This window comes from Anomaloglossus baeobatrachus, chromosome 3, assembly GCF_048569485.1.
Source record: "Anomaloglossus baeobatrachus isolate aAnoBae1 chromosome 3, aAnoBae1.hap1, whole genome shotgun sequence".
Taxonomy (NCBI): Eukaryota; Metazoa; Chordata; class Amphibia; order Anura; family Aromobatidae; genus Anomaloglossus; species Anomaloglossus baeobatrachus.
In genome coordinates this window covers 669757100-669776830 of record NC_134355.1, presented here as the reverse complement: position 1 = coordinate 669776830, position 19731 = coordinate 669757100, and the positions used below count along the sequence as shown (strand labels likewise).

The 19731-nt window shown below is 45.4% G+C and overlaps 1 protein-coding gene across 1 annotated transcript in view; it reads left to right on the top strand.

The window, feature by feature from the left end:
- Positions 1 to 19731, top strand: part of PKHD1 (PKHD1 ciliary IPT domain containing fibrocystin/polyductin) — an 832619-nt gene that overhangs the window by 708524 nt on the left and 104364 nt on the right. The window contains exons 55-58 of the mRNA XM_075341622.1: positions 6659 to 6811; positions 7019 to 7891; positions 9722 to 9887; positions 19345 to 19493. Of these exons, the coding sequence (XP_075197737.1) occupies positions 6659 to 6811; positions 7019 to 7891; positions 9722 to 9887; positions 19345 to 19493 (1341 nt within the window). The remainder of the gene's footprint in view (positions 1 to 6658; positions 6812 to 7018; positions 7892 to 9721; positions 9888 to 19344; positions 19494 to 19731) is intronic.

Below are 19731 nucleotides of genomic sequence, written 5' to 3'. Positions count from 1 at the left end.
ATTTAGACAACAGTAATGAATAGCGTGACACTGACATATCCCGTCTAGAGAGATTTAGAGTACGATGACGATGGTGACCATTAGTGGTAAGAATAATGCTGTGTAAAGAATACCGTGATTGCATTCTGTACAATTGCGCTGCTGATTAATCCACTGTGAAATAAACTGATTTACTACTGTTACTTCTTGTGTTATACCAATATCTAACATTTAAAGTGCTAACCCTTGAGTTGTATATAGTTAATAAACCGTTGTCAGTTCAGTCATCACTGCCTCCTCATTGTCTGTGTGTTTGCATCTGTCCACCTGCTTAGAAGTGGACAGTAGACGATTGGAAATGGGTGATTTGGTGCAATGAGAGGAAAGTCGATAGACGGCTCTGATGGGTGCAATTGGGTCTGGAGGAAACAAGAAAAATGATCGAGAAATTGAAGGAACTGTCAAGTTCGGTGGAGGAAGCCTGTTGATATGGGGATGTTTCACAGCCAAAACGTTGGATACTTGACCAGGATCGATGGTGGTCTCCATACTGAGCTATATGTGAGTATCCCACAAGACGAGTTACTCTGGTATGAAAAGGACGACATAGTGTTCCAGCTGGACAACGGCCCGAATCATACGTCCAGACTGGGGAAGAAATGGTTCAATAATAATGAAGTAGAGGAGCTGGATTGTCCCCACAGTCCCCAGACCTCAACCCAATCCAATACTTGTGGGTAGAGTTGAAGAAAGAGCTAAATACATACCCAAGTGAGCCGACCAGTATACACCAACATTGGAAATGTGGAGAAGAGACCTGGGGTCAGATCTTGATAGAGACATGCTTGAATCTGATGAAGAGCCCAGAAGGATTCAGGCAGTGAAGAAAGCCAAAATACTAATAAAATAAAAAATTTGATTTTTAGGAGTAAAACAGTAACAATGCATTGACATGACAAGAATCTGCATAACTAAACATATGCTAAATATCTGCAAGTCACATTTATGTATAAGCTAGCAAAGATAATTGTCTATAAAATGAAGATCATGTCATGCTGTAGTGAATGGTGAGATATTGGGCCTGAAAGTCAAAAGATCAAAACATTGTTACCCTTTTGCTTGTCAGTGTATCTATATCGAGGTATGTAAGTCTCTGTTGTGATACACAGAGAGGTCTTACCTAAAATCTGTCTGCTCACACAAGTTATGGGCCCCCAGCTCTGATTGTGTTACAGGGTCTCTTCTTCCTCAATTGCTCTTTACCTACTGCCATCAGGGTTAAATCAGGGGACATACTGTATTAGAATCCTCTGATCTCCATTGTTACAATGGTATTATAACTGTTGTCCCACTGCTGACTACATGGACAAAGCAGCCTGAACATCATGATGTGATACCTGTCAGCAATGGATTCTCATTGAACAAATGTAAATATGCCTTTCATTTTTAGGGAAGAGAATCAAGGGCAACCCTCTGTGTGTGACTCCAATCTCTCAAGGTGTTATCCAGGCTTATGGCGCAAGTCAGGGCCGGCGTCAGCACCCGGCATACCCGGGCAAATGCCGGGGCCCTGGAGAGCCGGGGGGGCCCACTCGGCCTCGTCAGCTCTGGTGAACCTTGGCCGGGGCCCACTCTCCTTAGTTCTGCGGTCCCCGGGCCGAGTTCCGGGGACCGCAGTCCTCGGCAGGAATCTGCGGCGCCGTCTCTTTAAGGCGCGCAGACTTCCTGGTTTGAACTTCATCTGTGGGCGGAGCTACAGACCGGCATCCTGCTCAGTCCCACAGATGAGAGTTGCAGTGCCAGCCAGCGACCCCCAGCACAGCGTGTCCCTCCGGCGCTGTGTGGGCCCCCTCTCCACCGTGACCTGAGCGGTATGTGCCCTCCCCAACCCCGATTTATGCCCCCCCCCGGAGCCGCGCGTGTCTGTCTCTGTCTGTATGTAGCAGAGCTAGGTGTGTATGTATATAGCAGAGCTATGTGTGTATGTATATAGCAGAGCTATGTGTGTATGTATATAGCAGAGCTAGGTGTGTATGTATATAGCAGAGCTATGTGTGTATGTATATAGCAGAGCTAGGTGTGTATGTATATAGCAGAGCTAGGTGTGTATGTATATAGCAGAGCTATGTGTGTATGTATATAGCAGAGCTATGTGTGTATGTATATAGCAGAGCTATGTGTGTATGTATATAGCAGAGCTATGTGTGTATGTATATAGCAGAGCTATGTGTGTATGTATATAGCAGAGCTAGGTGTGTATGTATATAGCAGAGCTAGGTGTGTATGTATATAGCAGAGCTATGTGTGTATGTATATAGCAGAGCTAGGTGTGTATGTATATAGCAGAGCTAGGTGTGTATGTATATAGCAGAGCTATGTGTGCATGTATATAGCAGAGCTATGTGTGTATGTATATAGCAGAGCTATGTGTGTATATATATAGCAGAGCTATGTGTGCATGTATATAGCAGAGCTATGTGTGTATGTATATAGCAGAGCTATGTGTGTATGTATATAGCAGAGCTAGGTGTGTATGTATATAGCAGAGCTATGTGTGTATGTATATAGCAGAGCTAGGTGTGTATGTATATAGCAGAGCTATGTGTATGTATATAGCAGAGATATGTGTGTATGTATATAGCAGAGCTATGTGTGTATGTATATAGCAGAGCTATGTGTGTATGTATATAGCAGAGCTAGGTGTGTATGTATATAGCAGAGCTATGTGTGTATGTATATAGCAGAGCTATGTGTGTATGTATATAGCAGAGCTATGTGTGCATGTATATAGCAGAGCTATGTGTGTATGTATATAGCAGAGCTATGTGTGTATGTAGCAGAGCTATGTGTGTCTGTATATAGCAGAGCTATGTGTGTATGTATATAGCAGAGCTATGTGTGTATGTATATAGCAGAGCTAGGTGTGTATGTATATAGCAGAGCTATGTGTGTATGTATATAGCAGAGCTATGTGTGTATGTATATAGCAGAGCTATGTGTGCATGTATATAGCAGAGCTATGTGTGTATGTATATAGCAGAGCTAGGTGTGTATGTATATAGCAGAGCTATGTGTGTATGTATATAGCAGAGCTATGTGTGTATGTATATAGCAGAGCTATGTGTGTATGTATATAGCAGAGCTAGGTGTGTATGTATATAGCAGAGCTAGGTGTGTATGTATATAGCAGAGCTAGGTGTGTATGTATATAGCAGAGCTATGTGTGTATGTATGTGGCAGAGCTATGTGTGTATGTAGCAGAGCTATGTGTGTATGTAGCAGAGCTATGTGTGTATGTATGTGGCAGAGCTATGTGTGTATGTATATAGCAGAGCTAGGTGTGTATGTATATAGCAGAGCTATGTGTATGTATATAGCAGAGATATGTGTGTATGTATATAGCAGAGCTATGTGTGTATGTATATAGCAGAGATATGTGTGTATGTATATAGCAGAGCTATGTGTGTATGTATATAGCAGAGCTATGTGTGTATGTATGTAGCAGAGCTATGTGTATGTATATAGCAGAGCTAGGTGTGTATGTATATAGCAGAGATATGTGTGTATGTATATAGCAGAGCTATGTGTGTATGTATATAGCAGAGCTATGTGTGTATGTATATAGCAGAGCTATGTGTGTATGTATGTAGCAGAGCTATGTGTGTATGTATATAGCAGAGCTATGTGTGTATGTATATAGCAGAGCTATGTGTGTATGTATATAGCAGAGATATGTGTGTATGTATATAGCAGAGCTATGTGTGTATGTATATAGCAGAGCTATGTGTGTATGTATATAGCAGAGCTATGTGTGTATGTATATAGCAGAGCTATGTGTGTATGTATATAGCAGAGCTATGTGTGTATGTATGTGGCAGAGCTATGTGTGTATGTAGCAGAGCTATGTGTGTATGTAGCAGAGCTATGTGTGTATGTATGTGGCAGAGCTATGTGTGTATGTAGCAGAGCTATGTGTGTATGTATGTGGCAGAGCTATGTGTGTATGTAGCAGAGCTATGTGTGTATGTAGCAGAGCTATGTGTGTATGTATGTGGCAGAGCTATGTGTGTATGTAGCAGAGCTATGTGTGTATGTAGCAGAGCTATGTGTGTATGTATGTATCCAGCAGAGCTGTGTGTGTTTGTCTGTATGCATGTATGATGTGTATCTATGTATGTCAGTGTATATGACTGTATAGATATGTCAGTTCTATATGTATTTTTGTGAGTTTGTCGTTAAATATGTATATGTATGTGTACGTATGTGTGAGTTTGCGTGTGGATGGGGCCCACTGGGACTCTTCCGCCCGGGGCCCACAAAAACCTGGAGCCGGCCCTGGCGCAAGTCTGCAGTCACTCTATGATTACAGATTTGGGAAGCTTCACAGCGCGCACAACGCATGCTGTCAGGATTCTCCAGTGCTCGGTTTACACAGTCACTTCAGTTGTACATTCACTCTAAGGATATCTACCTACTTTACATGGAAGTAAACTCGAACTACAGAAGAGGAGAAAGAGTTTGCTATTCTGGTTATAGTGAGCTGAGCAGCAGCACTGAATGTCAGGCAGCAGCTGCAAAAGCAGCAAGATTTTAGGGTGTAAAAAGGTGGAAAAAGTTAGACTTGTTTAGCTTAGAAAAAAGACATCTCAGAGGAGATCTCATTTATATGTATAAATACATGTGTGGTCAATATAAAGGACTGGCACATGACTTATTCCTTCCAAAGACAATACTAAGGACCAGGGAACACTCACTGCGAGTGGAAGAAAAGCGATTCCAACAGCTCTCTTTCTCTCTTTCTCTCTCTCTCTCTTTCTCTCTCTTTTTTCTCTCTCTTTTCCTCTCTCTTTTTTCTCTCTTTTCCTCTCTCTGTCTCTTTCTCTCTCTCTTTCCCTCTTTCTCTCTCTTTGTCTCTCTCTGTCTCTTTCTCTCTCTCTCTCTTCAAAATGGAATAGGACTAGAATTCCAGTGCCACCTATTAGAACTAGCAAACCTAAAAGTCAGCATCAGAAACGCCATTTTCAGAGACATGTTTTGAGCTGTTTGCCCCTCATCAGTATAAAGCAGAAGGTCTGTATTTTGATGGCCCCAGCTGCAAATGACTTCCGGTATAGTTGTGGTCGCTGTCCATTTTCTGTCAAGATGGCAGATGACCTTACATTGTAATGAGCTAGATTGTGTTCAATCACTGCATAGTCTTGAAGGAGAACTGTGTATATGTCAAAGGGCAAGTCATTAGCTGGGTGGGCTTGGACTAGTCCAGCGATAGACTGGAAAATCTCCCAGTGGGCCTGCTGGTGACCAAGGTTCCAGTTTGCATACTTGGATGCATATCCAGTCAAGAAGTATTGCAGAGTGGACAGCCTCTGACCCTCTGCACCATAATACCTTTGGAGCTGGAGACAGTTGGGACACCAACAAGTCTCGTGCTTTTTGCCCAATTTTTTAAGGTTCAGGCCAAAGGCACTAAGCTCACTCTCTACCCCAGGTAACAAAAAGAAGGATCGGTCACAGCATCAGGGGAAGTGATTATATCTTAGGGCCATACAGATGATATAGTACATGTGTCGCCCAAGGATATTGGGTACTCGGTCCCGGGCAGTGTATATCTTGGGAATGTCACTCTGTTGGCCATTGCCCGGTTCAATGCCCTGGGCCATTTTTGTAATGGAGGTGTATTTACAGGGGATTAGGTTAGTGTTCATACGTGACGCCACTTGCGGTGTTGCGGCTATGTGAATGGAGCCGCCGCTGCACAATGTCCACTGCTGGGGCTGGTGTTAATTACAGCCTGGATGTTAGACCCTCCGCAAACAGGGCCGGGCCCCAGAGGGTAAGTGTAATTACGGGTGTTGGAAGAAGGTAGTCCACACAAGGGGTTTAGTGCAACTAATTCTTTACTTACTTTCTGGTGGTAACTGGTCACCCGAGTCCGGCTGGTTTCACCTTCAGGTCCCCTTTGTCCCAGTGCCAGTGTAGTAATCTGGTGCCTTCTTCCCCTGCACCTGTCTCTGGTTAGTGGGTCCCCGTGGCATATAGCAACTGGGGGTTCCTGTCCGGTGGTGTTTCTTTCCACTGCTGTGGAAACCCTGTGGGGTTGGAGTCTCTGGTCCTGTCCCTGGCTCTCTCTTTGCTACTGAGTCTCAGATTTTTAGGGTCAGCGAGGTCCTTGATGGTTCCCTCGCTGTGCAGGTGTTATCAGGCCTGCCTGGAGCATTATGCCTGACCTAGGGTCCTGTACCCTGTTGGTGCAAAGTTCCAGGAGTACTCCACCGGCAACAACCCTCCTGGATACCTGGTTACTGTGAGCTCCTTATCAGTGCGTCTCCTTACATCCATCTTCACTCCTCGATGGCTTTACTCAGACTGACTGTCCACTGTCTGCCCCTCCCACCTGGTCACTAGTGGACTGGAGTGGCTTCACCTCTAGGCGGCCATCCATTGGTCCGACCCCAGCTTTGCACCATTGTATGGGGGATTGTTGGGGAAAAATGGGATTACCAGTTTGTGTTTGTGTGTGATCGGCACTGGTCTTCCAGGGCCCTAGTTGGTAGGCCCTGCATCCTAGTGGGGATACAGAACCTTGTAGCTCTCTGATGGCTTCAGGGGCGCTACATATGCATAGGCATAGGTAAATATTTAATCAATTATATGCTAAATCCAAAAATGTATTTTTCAGGTACTGTTCATTCGATTGGAGATACCCGGAGAATCTCATTGTCGGCAGAGGTCGGCTTGTTGTCTCGCAATATCCAGATTACCACTGACAGACTCTGTTCCGGGAGCATTATGGTGGGCCAACATACAAGTGATCTTGGGGAGAAGTACTCGGGTATGTGAAAATCTACTTTCCTATTTGAACTTTTTTTTTTTCTTTTTAGTATTTTTGGATGCCTTAAGTCAATACTACAGTTAATAGATAGTATTAATGTTAAAATAAATATGAAAATGTAATTTTTGTTACTCTTTGTTGTTGTTTTTTTTTTAATTTTATGTCTAGAATGTTCAAGCCGTAATAAGGATTTTTTTTTAATTTTAGGGTCTCTGGAACTTTCAAATATTGAGATTTCAAATTTTGGCTCCTCCTTGTTTCCATCAATCAACTTTATCAACACCTCAAAATGTTCTTGGATATCATTCTCAAGCATTCACCACAGCTGTGGAGGTGGCATAAGAGCAACCAACAGCACAAACATTACGTTACATGGCAATGTAGTATATAACAGTGTCGGACATGCGATTCACCTTAATGGTGGGAGCCATATTCTCACTAGTAACCTTCTCGTCTTAATGCAGCAACCAAAAACCCAAGTGGAATGGGTGACGGGTATGAAGTTTGATCCTCCAAGCAAAGTTTTCTTGTCTGGTAATTCAGTAGCTGGATCAGAACGGATTGCTTATCATGTACAAGGCCAAAGATGTCTTTCTGAAGAAAGGTTATGGCAAGAGAATGTGGCCCATTCCAGCCTTCATGGAATTCACGTCTACTGGGAAGATGGCCTTAAGAACTGCACCAAAATATCTGGATTTCTGTCTTATAAGAACTATGACTATGGTCTCTTCTTTAATGTGGAAGGCAGTGCAGTGGTGGACAATGTGGCTCTTATAGACAATCGGGTTGGCCTTTTACCCATCGTTTGCCAACGATCTGCTACTAATTCCTTGAAGCAATCCATCTCACTCCACAACTCTGTAATTGTGGCCACCAGCTCAGCGTTTGACTGCTTACGGGACAGAATTAAACCTTTTTCTGCCAAGGTCACACAAAAAGACCGAGCCCCATGTTCACCGTACAGTGGTCGGGTTGGCATTCTTTGGCCAACATTTACTGCCAGGCCTAGACGATGGCCAGATTATCCATGGCACATGCTAGCAGCTGAAGGAGCCATCTCCGGAATAATGGAACTACAAGGTCAGTCAATCTGTTGTGCGGTGTTCTGCATTGCACTCGCTGGGTGTCATGGAGGTGTAGGACTCTGTTTACACTGCAGAGTCCAACAACCTGCCTGAGGTTCTTTAGTTAGACAGCCTGTCATGTGCGTCAGCTGGTTCTGGCTTCACTGCTCTCCTGTACAGCGGGAGGTAATTTCTGCTGTCCTGTGATCAACTGCTGGAAGCTCTGGCTGCTGATCACCATTTCCAGCCTTTATAAGGTTCTGGATTCTGGGGCTGAGTGCCAGATATAGCTTCTGCTTCCTCAGTTCCTGTGATTATCCAGTTCTATGGTGATCTACAAGTTGCAGTTCTGCGTGGTGTGTGAGTTTTACAGTTGTGCACTTATCTCCTACCCCTTTTGCGTTACTCCCCAGTTCACATACTGTCCCTCCTTTGTGTTTGAGGTCCCTGGGTGGGGGGAAGTTGTATCAGGGCTTGGACAGGAGACAGGGCCATGTTGGAGGCTCGAACCTGGCTACCATCAAGTCCACCTTCGACATAAGGGACAGCACAGGGGCCCCAGTCTTAGGGTCAGCCTAGGAGCCCTGTTCCATCTGTACACCCCCATGACATGACACAAGCTTTTACTTTGGATATTTTTGGAAAAAACAAATTGATCTGTATTAAAAATTAATCAACTGGAAAATAAATAGAATGCCAAGGCTCAATGTTGAATACATACTTCTAGTTAACACCTCAGCGCTATTTGAGCCATTTGTTCCTCCATTTGTCCAGAGTTGTTACCATTGGCTGTATGCCCATTTTACAACTAGTCCAGTTAAATATCGTGGAAACTATCAGAGATGGTTGCGACCATCAACCCTGTGGTCTACAGTCGCTAGGTTTCCCCTTCCACCATTATCCCTTGTCGATCCAAGTATACCTTCCGAAAAGTTAAAGTAAGGACAGAGTTCCTCCATTTTTGGTGTGGGTATGCCCCAATAGCAAATATGGATAAGGGCCAACAAAATTCTGGGATTTATCAAGACAAGCATTGAATCTAGATCAAGAGACGTAATTATTCCCCTGAACTCTTCCCTAGTCATACCTCACTTGGAAAACTGTGTACAGTTCTAGGGGGCCCCAATTCAAGGAAGACATTGATATATTGGAGCAAGTCTATAGAGAAGAGCCACCAAGATGGTAGAAGGTCTGCAAACCTTGTCATATGAAGATCGTCTAAAAGAACTAGGGATGTTTAGTTTGAAAAAGACAAGGCTGAGAGGAGACTTAATAGCGGTCTACAAATATCTGAAAGGAAGTCACAGTGCAGAGGGAACTACCTTATTCTCATTAGTACAAGGAAGTACAAGAAGCAATGGGATGAAACTTTAAGGAAGGAAATTCAGATTAGACATTAGGAAAAACTTTCTGACAGTGAGGGCAGTCAGGGTGTGGAACAGGCAACCACCGGAGGTAGTGAGGGCAGTCAGAGAGTGGAATAGTCTACCACGAGAGGTGGTGAGGGCAGTCAGGGTGTGGAACAGGCAACCACCGGAAGTAGTGAGGGCAATCAGAGAGTGGAACAGGCTACCAAGGGAGGTGGTGAGCTCTCCATCAATGGAAATCTTTAAGTGGAAAGCGGATTTAGGAAAGCCTGCACTCGCAGGGGGTTGGACCCGATGGCCCTTTAGGGCTCTTCAATTCTACCGTTCTATGATTCTATGATTCATGAGGAGATATTAAGGAGATTTAAGGGGATATTTAAGGATATCAAGGAGATTTAAGGAGATATTTCAGAAAGTGAAGCCATGCTCGTATTTTTTATATATAATTAAACCCCTAAATTTTTCATTGATCCCATCAGATGTTACATTTTCTGGATTTAAGAAGAGTTGCTACAGTGATGACCTTGACACTTGCATCATGTCTATTCCCGGAAACATGGCCATAGCCTGTCCAATCACAGCCGAGAGAATAAAGATGTCAGACATACGATCTGACCACATCTTCTACTTCCATCCGCAGGACAGGTGTCGTAGAAACTTTCTTTTTTGTCACTTTCTGCACTTTTACATGACCTTGTCCTATCTACTTCGCCTCTCTTAAACCCATAACTTCTACAATGGCTCTACTGTGCTTTCCTTCCACTTAGAAAACACATGCAATTAAAAGTAAGGGATATATTACATGCACTTACAACTGATCAAAATTGCAATTTCACTGAGAATTATGATGAAAGAATATGTCAGCCAAGCACAAGATGACTTTCAAAAGAGTATCCGTCATTTCACTTGGACCAATTCCTGTGAAATTTTTCTCCTTCTTTCATTGCAATGTTCTCCATTTCATGCTATATTTCTCTGTTTTGCTGATTTACAGTATATAAAGCAGAGCTGAACCGTTCTCTGTGCACACCGCGCTCACATCTCCAAAAATATGACTATAAACCATGACTCGAACGTACAGCAGCCATTGTTATGGGGACAACATTTAGTCACAGGGTGTCTCGGTCTTTGTAGAAATGCATAGTTTTGTCTCTCTCCTCCTCTCTCCTTTTGTGCTATTCAAGTGAATTTTAGGGTAATGTGGCGCCCCTGAGGAGTCAGGTGCCACAGAGTATTGCATCCAGTAAGAGGTGCGGTGCTAACCACGGGTTCCTGGAAGACCAGTGCCGGTAAATACCATTCAAACACACATAATTCTGCCCTTTTCCCTGACTGGGTGACAGGCTAGAGACGGAAATGATGGATAGCCACCTATTGGTCGGGACTTATCCAATCTTCTAGTCAGACACCTGGGAGGAGGAGGGGCTAGCCAGTGGAGTTGACAGTAGAGAGACATTTTGACAGACAGTGAGTCCGAAGTCAGTCGGACGGTCCGTCCTCAGTCAGTAAGAACTCGACGTTCAGACAAAAAATGTAAAGTGACTTGTTGGGCTAAATGACTAAGGTCGCCAGGGAGAGTTCGGTGTGAGTACTCATGGGACTGAGCACAGGCGGGGTGCAGAGCCCTAGTTCAGGAAGACGCTTCCAGCTCACCCGATAAATCTGCCCGGTGAGGGAATCATCAAGGTTCTTCACCAACGCTAGTGTCCGGGGCACAGCAGCAAGGAGGTAACTCGAGAACGGGGACAGAGGTTCAACCCAAGAGAGGTTCAAGCTGCCTGCCATACGGGCCAGGACTGTGACGACAGGAGGGTACTCCAGCACGCTTCAGGCCACGGAGACCTACCAACTGTAGACAGGTGCATGGAAGTAAAGCTCACGAGATCACTACACCGGCACTGGGATCAAGGGAATACCGAATCACTTGAGGCCTATTGGTAGAGACCAGCACCAGCTGGGTTGCAGCTTCATGGAACAAGTGAGTAAAGAACAAGTTAAACCGCAGCGCCTGTGTTGTCTGAATTCTTCCTGCACCTCTGCATCATTAACTTTCACTATACTACCACCACCATCATCCTCCCCTGGGGCCTAGCTCTACTTGTGGAGGGACATAACATCCAAGCTGCTCAATACTGCAGCGGCGGCTTTCCCCATATAGCCGCATACCGCAAGTGGCATCACGAAAACCGCTTTGCTTTTTATTTTTCCTCCCTTTTTTAAGCGACCCCCAGGGTCACGGAACTGGTCACCGGCCATCCGTGATACTTCCCAGTGATTCAAGGCCCGGGACCGAATATCCCAAGGCCCTGGGGTGTGTCAGTAACTCACTAGCAGTGGCGTCACTAGAGTTCAATGCGCCATGGTGCAAAATTTTGACCTGGGCCCCCTCCCCCCTTATGTTGGTCAGATATATATATATATATATATATATATATATATATATATATATATATATATGTATGTATACATTTAGTAATGTTCCCCACCCTGTTCTAATGTCCCTTATCCTGGGATCCTTCCTCGTAAATATGTCTCCCATTCTGATTTATATTCCTCCCATCCTGGTATGTCCCCCATCCTGGCATATATGTTCCCTATCCTAGTATATATGTTCCCCATTCTAGACCACATCCTGGTGTATATATATCCCCCTCCTGGTAAAAATGTCCCCATCCTGGTATATATGTCACTATCCTGGTATATAAAGTATGTTGCCATCCTGGACCCCTCCTGGTATATACTGTGCCCCTCTTAATATCTACTGTCCCCCTCCTGGTATATCCTGTGCCCCTCCTGGTATCTACTGTCACCCTACTGGTGCCCTCCTCGTGTATTCTGTCCCCATGCTGGGCCGGCCCCTCCTGGTATATAATGTCCCCCTCCTGGTATCTATGATCCCCTTCCTGGTATCTTTCCCCACCCTGGTATATATATCCCCATCCTGGTAAATATGTCTCCATTCTGTCTAATGTAAAAAAAACAACATTGTACTCACCTTCCCTGGCTCCCACATCACTTAGTGACCTCCTGTGTAGTCGGCCAACAGTGGCCGTCAGCTTTCATCAGTGTCGGTGCTATTGCAATGCATGACGTCATTGCCATGCGCCGCTCTCCATCACTGGGGCATAGATGAAAGTTGCCAGCTTCTGTTTGGCCAGCAACACACAGTATATCACAGTACAGGGACCCGACGGGATGCATATCAGCTGGATGTTCAGCCTCGGATGCACATCCAGCTGAAGCAGGGGCCCCAGGGTCGGCTTGTGAGAAGAGAGGGATGATTAGTCTTTATTCCGCGCTGCCGGTCAATAATGATGCTGTGTATTATTTAAAAAAAATGGTTTATTGATTCAACAGGTTTCGAAGCTGCCTCGCTTCTTGATAAGGAAAAGATGAAGAAACGAGATGGCTCCAAAACGCATTGAATCAATAAACCACTTTTTTTTTTAAATAACGTACAGCATCATTATTTACTGGCAGCGTGGAATAAACACTAATCATCACTCTCTCCTATTTATTGGCTCCTTGGGCCTGTGGATCTATTTGCTCTTTGGGCCTGTGGATCTATTCGCTCTTTGGGCCTGTGGATCTATTCGCTCTTTGGGCCTGTGGATCTATTTGCTCTTTGGGCCTGTGGATCTATTCGCTCTTTGGGCCTGTGGATCTATTCGCTCTTTGGGCCTGTGGATCTATTTGCTCTTTGGGCCTGTGGATCTATTCGCTCTTTGGGCCTGTGGATCTATTCGCTCTTTGGGCCTGTGGATGCATTGGCTCTTTGGGCCTGTGGATCTTCAGCAGTGGTCACTTATATGTCTTTTTTTCTTTCACCAAGATGAGAATATTTGCACTGTTTCTCCGTCTTCTGGCATAAACCTTAAAGGAGTTGTCCGACATTAGCTTAACAAAAATTTTTGAGTTTATCTGTGCTGTATTGTCATATAAATCACCCCTACATTGTTATTTTTTGTTTTCTAACTTTTGTTCCTCTTGAATTATCCCTTTATTCTCGGCAGCTTCTTGTTTACATTCAGATCCAGCAAACATGACCACTTCCTGTGCTGAACCTCAGTCAGAGCTGTCACCACCCACCCCAGTGTCCAGCCCCGCCCCCTGCCCGCCCCCTGCACACACATTCCCTGTCAGTATTCTTCCCCAGCACCTGACCTGGTATCACTACAGCATTGCAAATAACAGCCCCACATCGGGCTCTGCACCGCACACGCACACACATGGCTCTGCACCGCACACGCACACATATGGCTCTGCACCGCACACGCACACATATGGCTCTGCACACGCACACGCACACATATGGCTCTGCACCGCACACATATGGCTCTGCACACGCACACATATGGCTCTGCACCGCACACATATGGCTCTGCACACGCACACATATGGCTCTGCACCGCACACGCACACATATGGCTCTGCACCGCACACGCACACATATGGCTCTGCACCGCACACGCACACATATGGCTCTGTACCGCACACATATGGCTCTGCACATGCACACATAGGCTATGTGCGCACGTTGCGTAAATACATGCAGTTACGCTGCGCTTTGTAGCGCAGCGTAACTGCATGCGTCCTGCGTCCCCTGCACAGTCTATGGAGATTGTGCAGGGGCCGTGCGCACGTGGCGTTGCGTAAAAAGAAGTGACATGTCACTTCTTCCGTGCGCTTTGCCGGCAGTTCCTGCTCTGTCTATGGGAGGAGCTGCAGGCAGAGCGCATGGAATCGGCTTCACTACGGACATTTCTGCAGCGATTTAAAGCGCACATGTGCTCTTCAGATCGCTGCAGAAATTTCTGCAGTGAACTGTACACAACGTGCGCACATAGCCATATGGCTCTGCACCGCACACGCACACATATGGCTCTGCACCGCACACGCACACATATGGCTCTGTACCGCACACGCACACATATGGCTCTGTACCGCACACGCACACATATGGCTCTGCACCGCACACGCACACATATGGCTCTGCACACGCACACATATGGCTCTGCACCGCACACGCACACATATGGCTCTGCACACGCACACATATGGCTCTGCACCGCACACGCACACATATGGCTCTGCACACGCACACATATGGCTCTGCACCGCACACATATGGCTCTGTACCTCACACGCACACATATGGCTCTGCATATGCACACATATGGCTCTGCACCGCACACATATGGCTCTGCACCACACACACACACATATGGCTCTGTACCGCACACGCACACATATGGCTCTGCATCGCACACGCACACATATGGCTCTGTACACGCACACATATGGCTCTGTACCGCACACGCACACATATGGCTCTGTACCTCACACGCACACATATGGCTCTGCACCGAACACGCACACTTATGGCTCTGCACACGCACACATATGGCTCTGCACCGCACACATATGGCTCTGTACCACACACGTACACATATGGCTCTGCACTGCACATGCACACATATGGCTCTGTACCGCACACGCACACATATGGCTCTGCACCACACACGCACACATATGGCTCTGCACACGCACACATATGGCTCTGCACCGCACACATATGGCTCTGTACCGCACACGCACACATATGGCTCTGCACCGCACACGCACACATATGGCTCTGCACCGCACACACACACATATGGCTCTGCACCGCACACGCACACATATGGCTCTGCACCATACACGCACACACGTGGCTCTGCACACGCACACATATGGCTCTGCACACGCACACATATGGCTCTGCACACGCACATATATGGCTCTGCAACCCCCCCATCCCCATCCCCAGCCGGGAACACATGTGGAGTACATACTCACCTGTCCTCGGTCCCCGCCGCTCCTGCACGTTCGCGCGCTGTCTGTGCTCTCTTCAGCACAGTAGTGACGTCACCGCTGTGCTGAAGAGAGCAACAGACAGCGGGAGGGACAGTGATGAGAAGCAGCACTGCGCTCCTTCTCATCAGCACTTTCAAATGTACCGGCATCGGTGATCTGTGATGCCGGTATATTTGAATGTGTGATCCTGAGCAGGGGGCCCGGTGCTGGCGCTGACACCATGGCAGCTGCCGCCAGGCCCCTCCCCCAGGTCACGGACCCCACAGCAGTGCAGGGGGAGGTTACTGGAGAGTAAAACAGGTGCGGGGGAATGTGTGGGAGGGTGCAGGGAAGGGGGGCGGGGCTCATCACACTGTACCCGCCCAGCAGGGAGGCGACATGCTGTTCCACATTTGCATGTCAACATGGCCCTGCCCATGTTGACATGAAATGACCGGAAGCAGCAAAATCGCGGCAGGAGCGGTCACATGACCACTCTGAGCCGGGGGAGAGGGGCTGACAGCAGGGCAGGTAAGTGCTCTCTATCTACTTACCTGCCCCAATGTAGCCCAATAGGGAAATAAAAAAATAAATTTCAAAGAAGCCGGATAACCCCTTTAATGAGGTGATAAAGACAAAGGCTTCCTTAATGGCTTATTCCCCAAATCATAAGCTATCAGCAGTTTATATGGACAACAGAGGACTGGAGCCCGACCACAGTAGAGTACGATGAGATAAAATTTCAATTATATTCCTTCATTAAAAATGAATCTGGCAGTCAGACTATGCACAAAAAAGAAATAAAAACAACTGAGGTAGAGAAGCCGACGCATTTCAGCCAAGCTATGCCTTATTCATGGTATATCACAACTGATCACTGGGGGTCCTGTTATGCTTCAGGGACCGAGGAGGATCAAAAAATGCAGAATCCCAAAAAGGTAACAGAGTGGCTGGAACCTTAACGGACTGCAGACCTAATCCTGACACACAACTAGAAGTAGCCGTGGGGCATGCCTACGATGACCTGGACGCCTCGACAAAGCCGGAGAACTAAATAATCTCACAGATAGAAATATAAGAAAGCTAATCTGCCTCAGAGCAGTCCTCATAGATAGATAGATAGCCCCCCCCACATGTAAAGTCTACGGTGATATAGAAAAACAAAATACAAAGCCAGAAAAGACAGTTTGGGCCTTACCTTTGCTGAAATCTGTCTTTATATGAAGGGATAGAAAAGAGCAACAGTCTACAGCCGTAAAAACCCTAATATATAGCAGCAGTTCTGATATGGAAAAATCCTGAGGTCACACAACCTCTCCCCCACTGTATCAGCACTCTGATGTTAGTGGAATCCAAAACCACTAATACAGATGAGGGACTGAATTAATACCAAGCATGACAAACACAATACACTGCAGAATCATGGAGCTAAGTATACAGACATTCCCAGCAGGGAATGATCCCATTCCACTAAGAACTCCACACAGACAAAATATGAATCAAGCCTTAGTATTAAAGCAGAAAAAAACAACAAGAAAGTGGAAAACAAACAGCAGAGGTACAAAGACCACTTATCTGAGAGTAGTTCTGGCTGTGAGCAGAGCTGGTTACAGAATGTCCTTAACACACAGGAGACATTGACCACCGGCAAGTAACAAGAGAAAACTACTTAGTTAAATAGCCCAATCTGACCCTGATTGCCAGTCCTCCACAGGTGTGTAGCTTTCATTCCACACATCAACTGCACCGCCAGCATTGACCACAAGAGGGAGCCCCAAACTGGAAAACATATTCACAACAGGGTCCAATGTCTAAGATCCCAGCTAATCTGAGTTGAAAGCTCTGACACCCAACAACAGGGCTCTGCAGGCCTCTGTCTTGAAAATAGTAGAGGAGCATGTGCTTGACCTCTGCTCCATTCATTTTTTTTATGGGACTGACAGAAATAGCAGAGTGCTGTACTTAGGTATTTCCAGAAGTCGCATTGACAATGAATGATCATAGCATAGCATGCACACCTCCGCTGCATTCGGAATGGGACTGCACAATTTCGTTCTTGGGGTTCCACATCCCTGGTCTCGAGATAGCTGTAGGTCCGAGAGGTTGGATTCCCTGTAATCACCACGTTATTTCTGCAAGAAACCAGCTATGGTTTTCTAATCCTGGACAATCCTATTAAAGTGGTCGCCATACAAATGAAATAAATGGTGGCTGATTACTTGTTTTGCCAACATATATTTTTCAAGACTTCACCAAAAACCTTCAACGCTGCTCGTCTTGGTACAAGTTTGTTTCAATGTGAAGCCACTTCCTAACTTTTAAACTTTCCTGGGAACAAAAGATGAGGCATGTTGAAGTCCAATATGTCCAATCTTATTTTACCCAGGACATATACCATCAGAGAGAGCCGTGACAAGCCACATACACCTTAGATTGTTGGATAATTCCACTGAAATTAGTAGGTTTAAAAGAGATTACTTTAAAATGCATGGCCACCTTAGATTATACCCGAATAACTTATTTGTTACACACAGTATGGAAAGTATTCGTTGCGGGGTTAACGCCGCGCCACCGCCAATACGGAGAATTGGTGATTAATGATAAATTCTTTATTCTATAATTCTACGCATTTCTGAGATCCAGTCCCCTTCTTCAGGACCAAAAAAAAATCAACAGTGTTGATTTTCTTAGTCCTGAAGAAGGAGACAGGATCCCAGAAACGCGTAGACCTATGGAATAAAGAATTTATCATTAACCCTAGAATGCGCAACCATAGAAATCTACAATAGAAAACAAGTAACCTAGCAGGCCTGCGAGGCCCCAGGTATGCATTCTAAAGTTAATCAACAATTCTTATTATTGGTGGTAGCGCGGCGTTAACCCCGCGTCTTCTCTCCAGCACCGAATATTGACTTATGTAGGGCTGCGGCAGCCACCATCATCTCTAATACCTTCATAGGGGTTGTGACTTCTCACAACCTTGCCAGGTGAGTGTTACCGTTCACACACCACAACCTTTAATCTGCTAAGACCCTATTGCGCTCTCTCTTCCTAGTTTCTGATCTAGAGTATGGAAAGTAAAATTACACATATAGCAGAGCTTAGTTTGTCATTAGACCACAATAAAACTTGCAACCTCTATTTATATCTGATGTTTTCCATAGGAATTCAGATAGGTCTACATTATGCTACACAGGTAGTGAATCGGCTATACCATGATCAGATTGGGGAAAACTAACGTGGGTTGTACAAAAGTGTTATACAGGTGTGGAAAAAATGCTGAAAAGTAAGAATGCTTCAAAAGCAGAAGTGTTAATGTTTATTATCAATTGACAAAATGCAAATGAACAAAAGAGAAATATAATTCTCCTCAATATGTGGTGACCAACCTCAGTGTATGAATGAGCTCATCAGCGAGGTTGTACCAAACATCTTGGAGACTTGACTCCCAATCTTTTGTGTATGAGGCTTGTGTGGATCCTTCTGTCTCTTTATCCTATACATATTTCCCATCTATATGTGGTGACCACTCTTTACCTTCAAAACAGCATCAACACTTCAATTCTAGCTGACAGTGTATGAATGATCTTGGCATGAAGTTGTTCCAAACATCTTGGAGACTTGACTCCTGATCTTCTGTGTATGAGGCTTGTGCGGATCCTTCTGTCTCTTTATCCTATACATATTTCCCATCTATATGTGGTGACCACCCATTACCTTCAAAACAGCACCAACACTTTAATTCTAACTGACAGTGCAGGAAAGATCTCTGTAGGAGGTTGTTCCAAACATCTTGGAGACCTGACTCCCGATCTACTGTGTATGAGGCTGGTGCGGATCCTTCTGTCTCTTTATCCTATACATATTTCCCATCTATATGTGGTGAGCACCTATTACCTTCAAAACAGCATCAACACTTCAATTCTAGCTGACAGTGTATGAAGGATCTTGGCAGGAGGTTGTTCCAAACATCTTGGAGCCCTGACCCCCGATCTTCTATGTATGAGGCTTGTGCGGATCCTTCTGTCTCTTTATCCCAGACACATGGGGTGATGTGAGATCAGGGCTCTGTAGGCATCATCACCTCCAGGATTCCTCATTCTTAATGACATTGGCTGGATGTTCGGGGTCGTTGTCGGGCTGCAGAATAAATTTGGAGTCAAGTTAACCAAGGAGAAATAGAAACTTCGTAGTTTCACTTAAAAATATTAAACTGTAATTCTTCAAAATGATAAGTCAATTCCATGGTCTTCTCTTTTCACTTCAGAACCACAGGATGTCCTTTATCTGCTGAATGTTCTGGAGCAGACGCAGCGCTATTCAAAGATCTGGATGGCAGTTTTCTGGGTCGCGGTCCTACAGTCACCATCTTTCCCAAATCAGAACTTGACATTGAACATCCCTGTTACAATACTGGTAAGTGAATACTCTTGAGTACAACCATGGAAAGTAGATTTCTGTGGAGAACATCAACAATCCACTCATGTCTCCACCATGGAATTTAAATGTTGATAGGTCCATGATGATAACATATAACCAACAGCAACCCCTTAACGTCGGTCGGGGTAGGGATTTTGAACTCGTTCAAGTAGTCTGATCTACTGCACAGAAGGTCACCTCTTCAGATTGTGTTCAGTAGGTACGACCGTAGAGA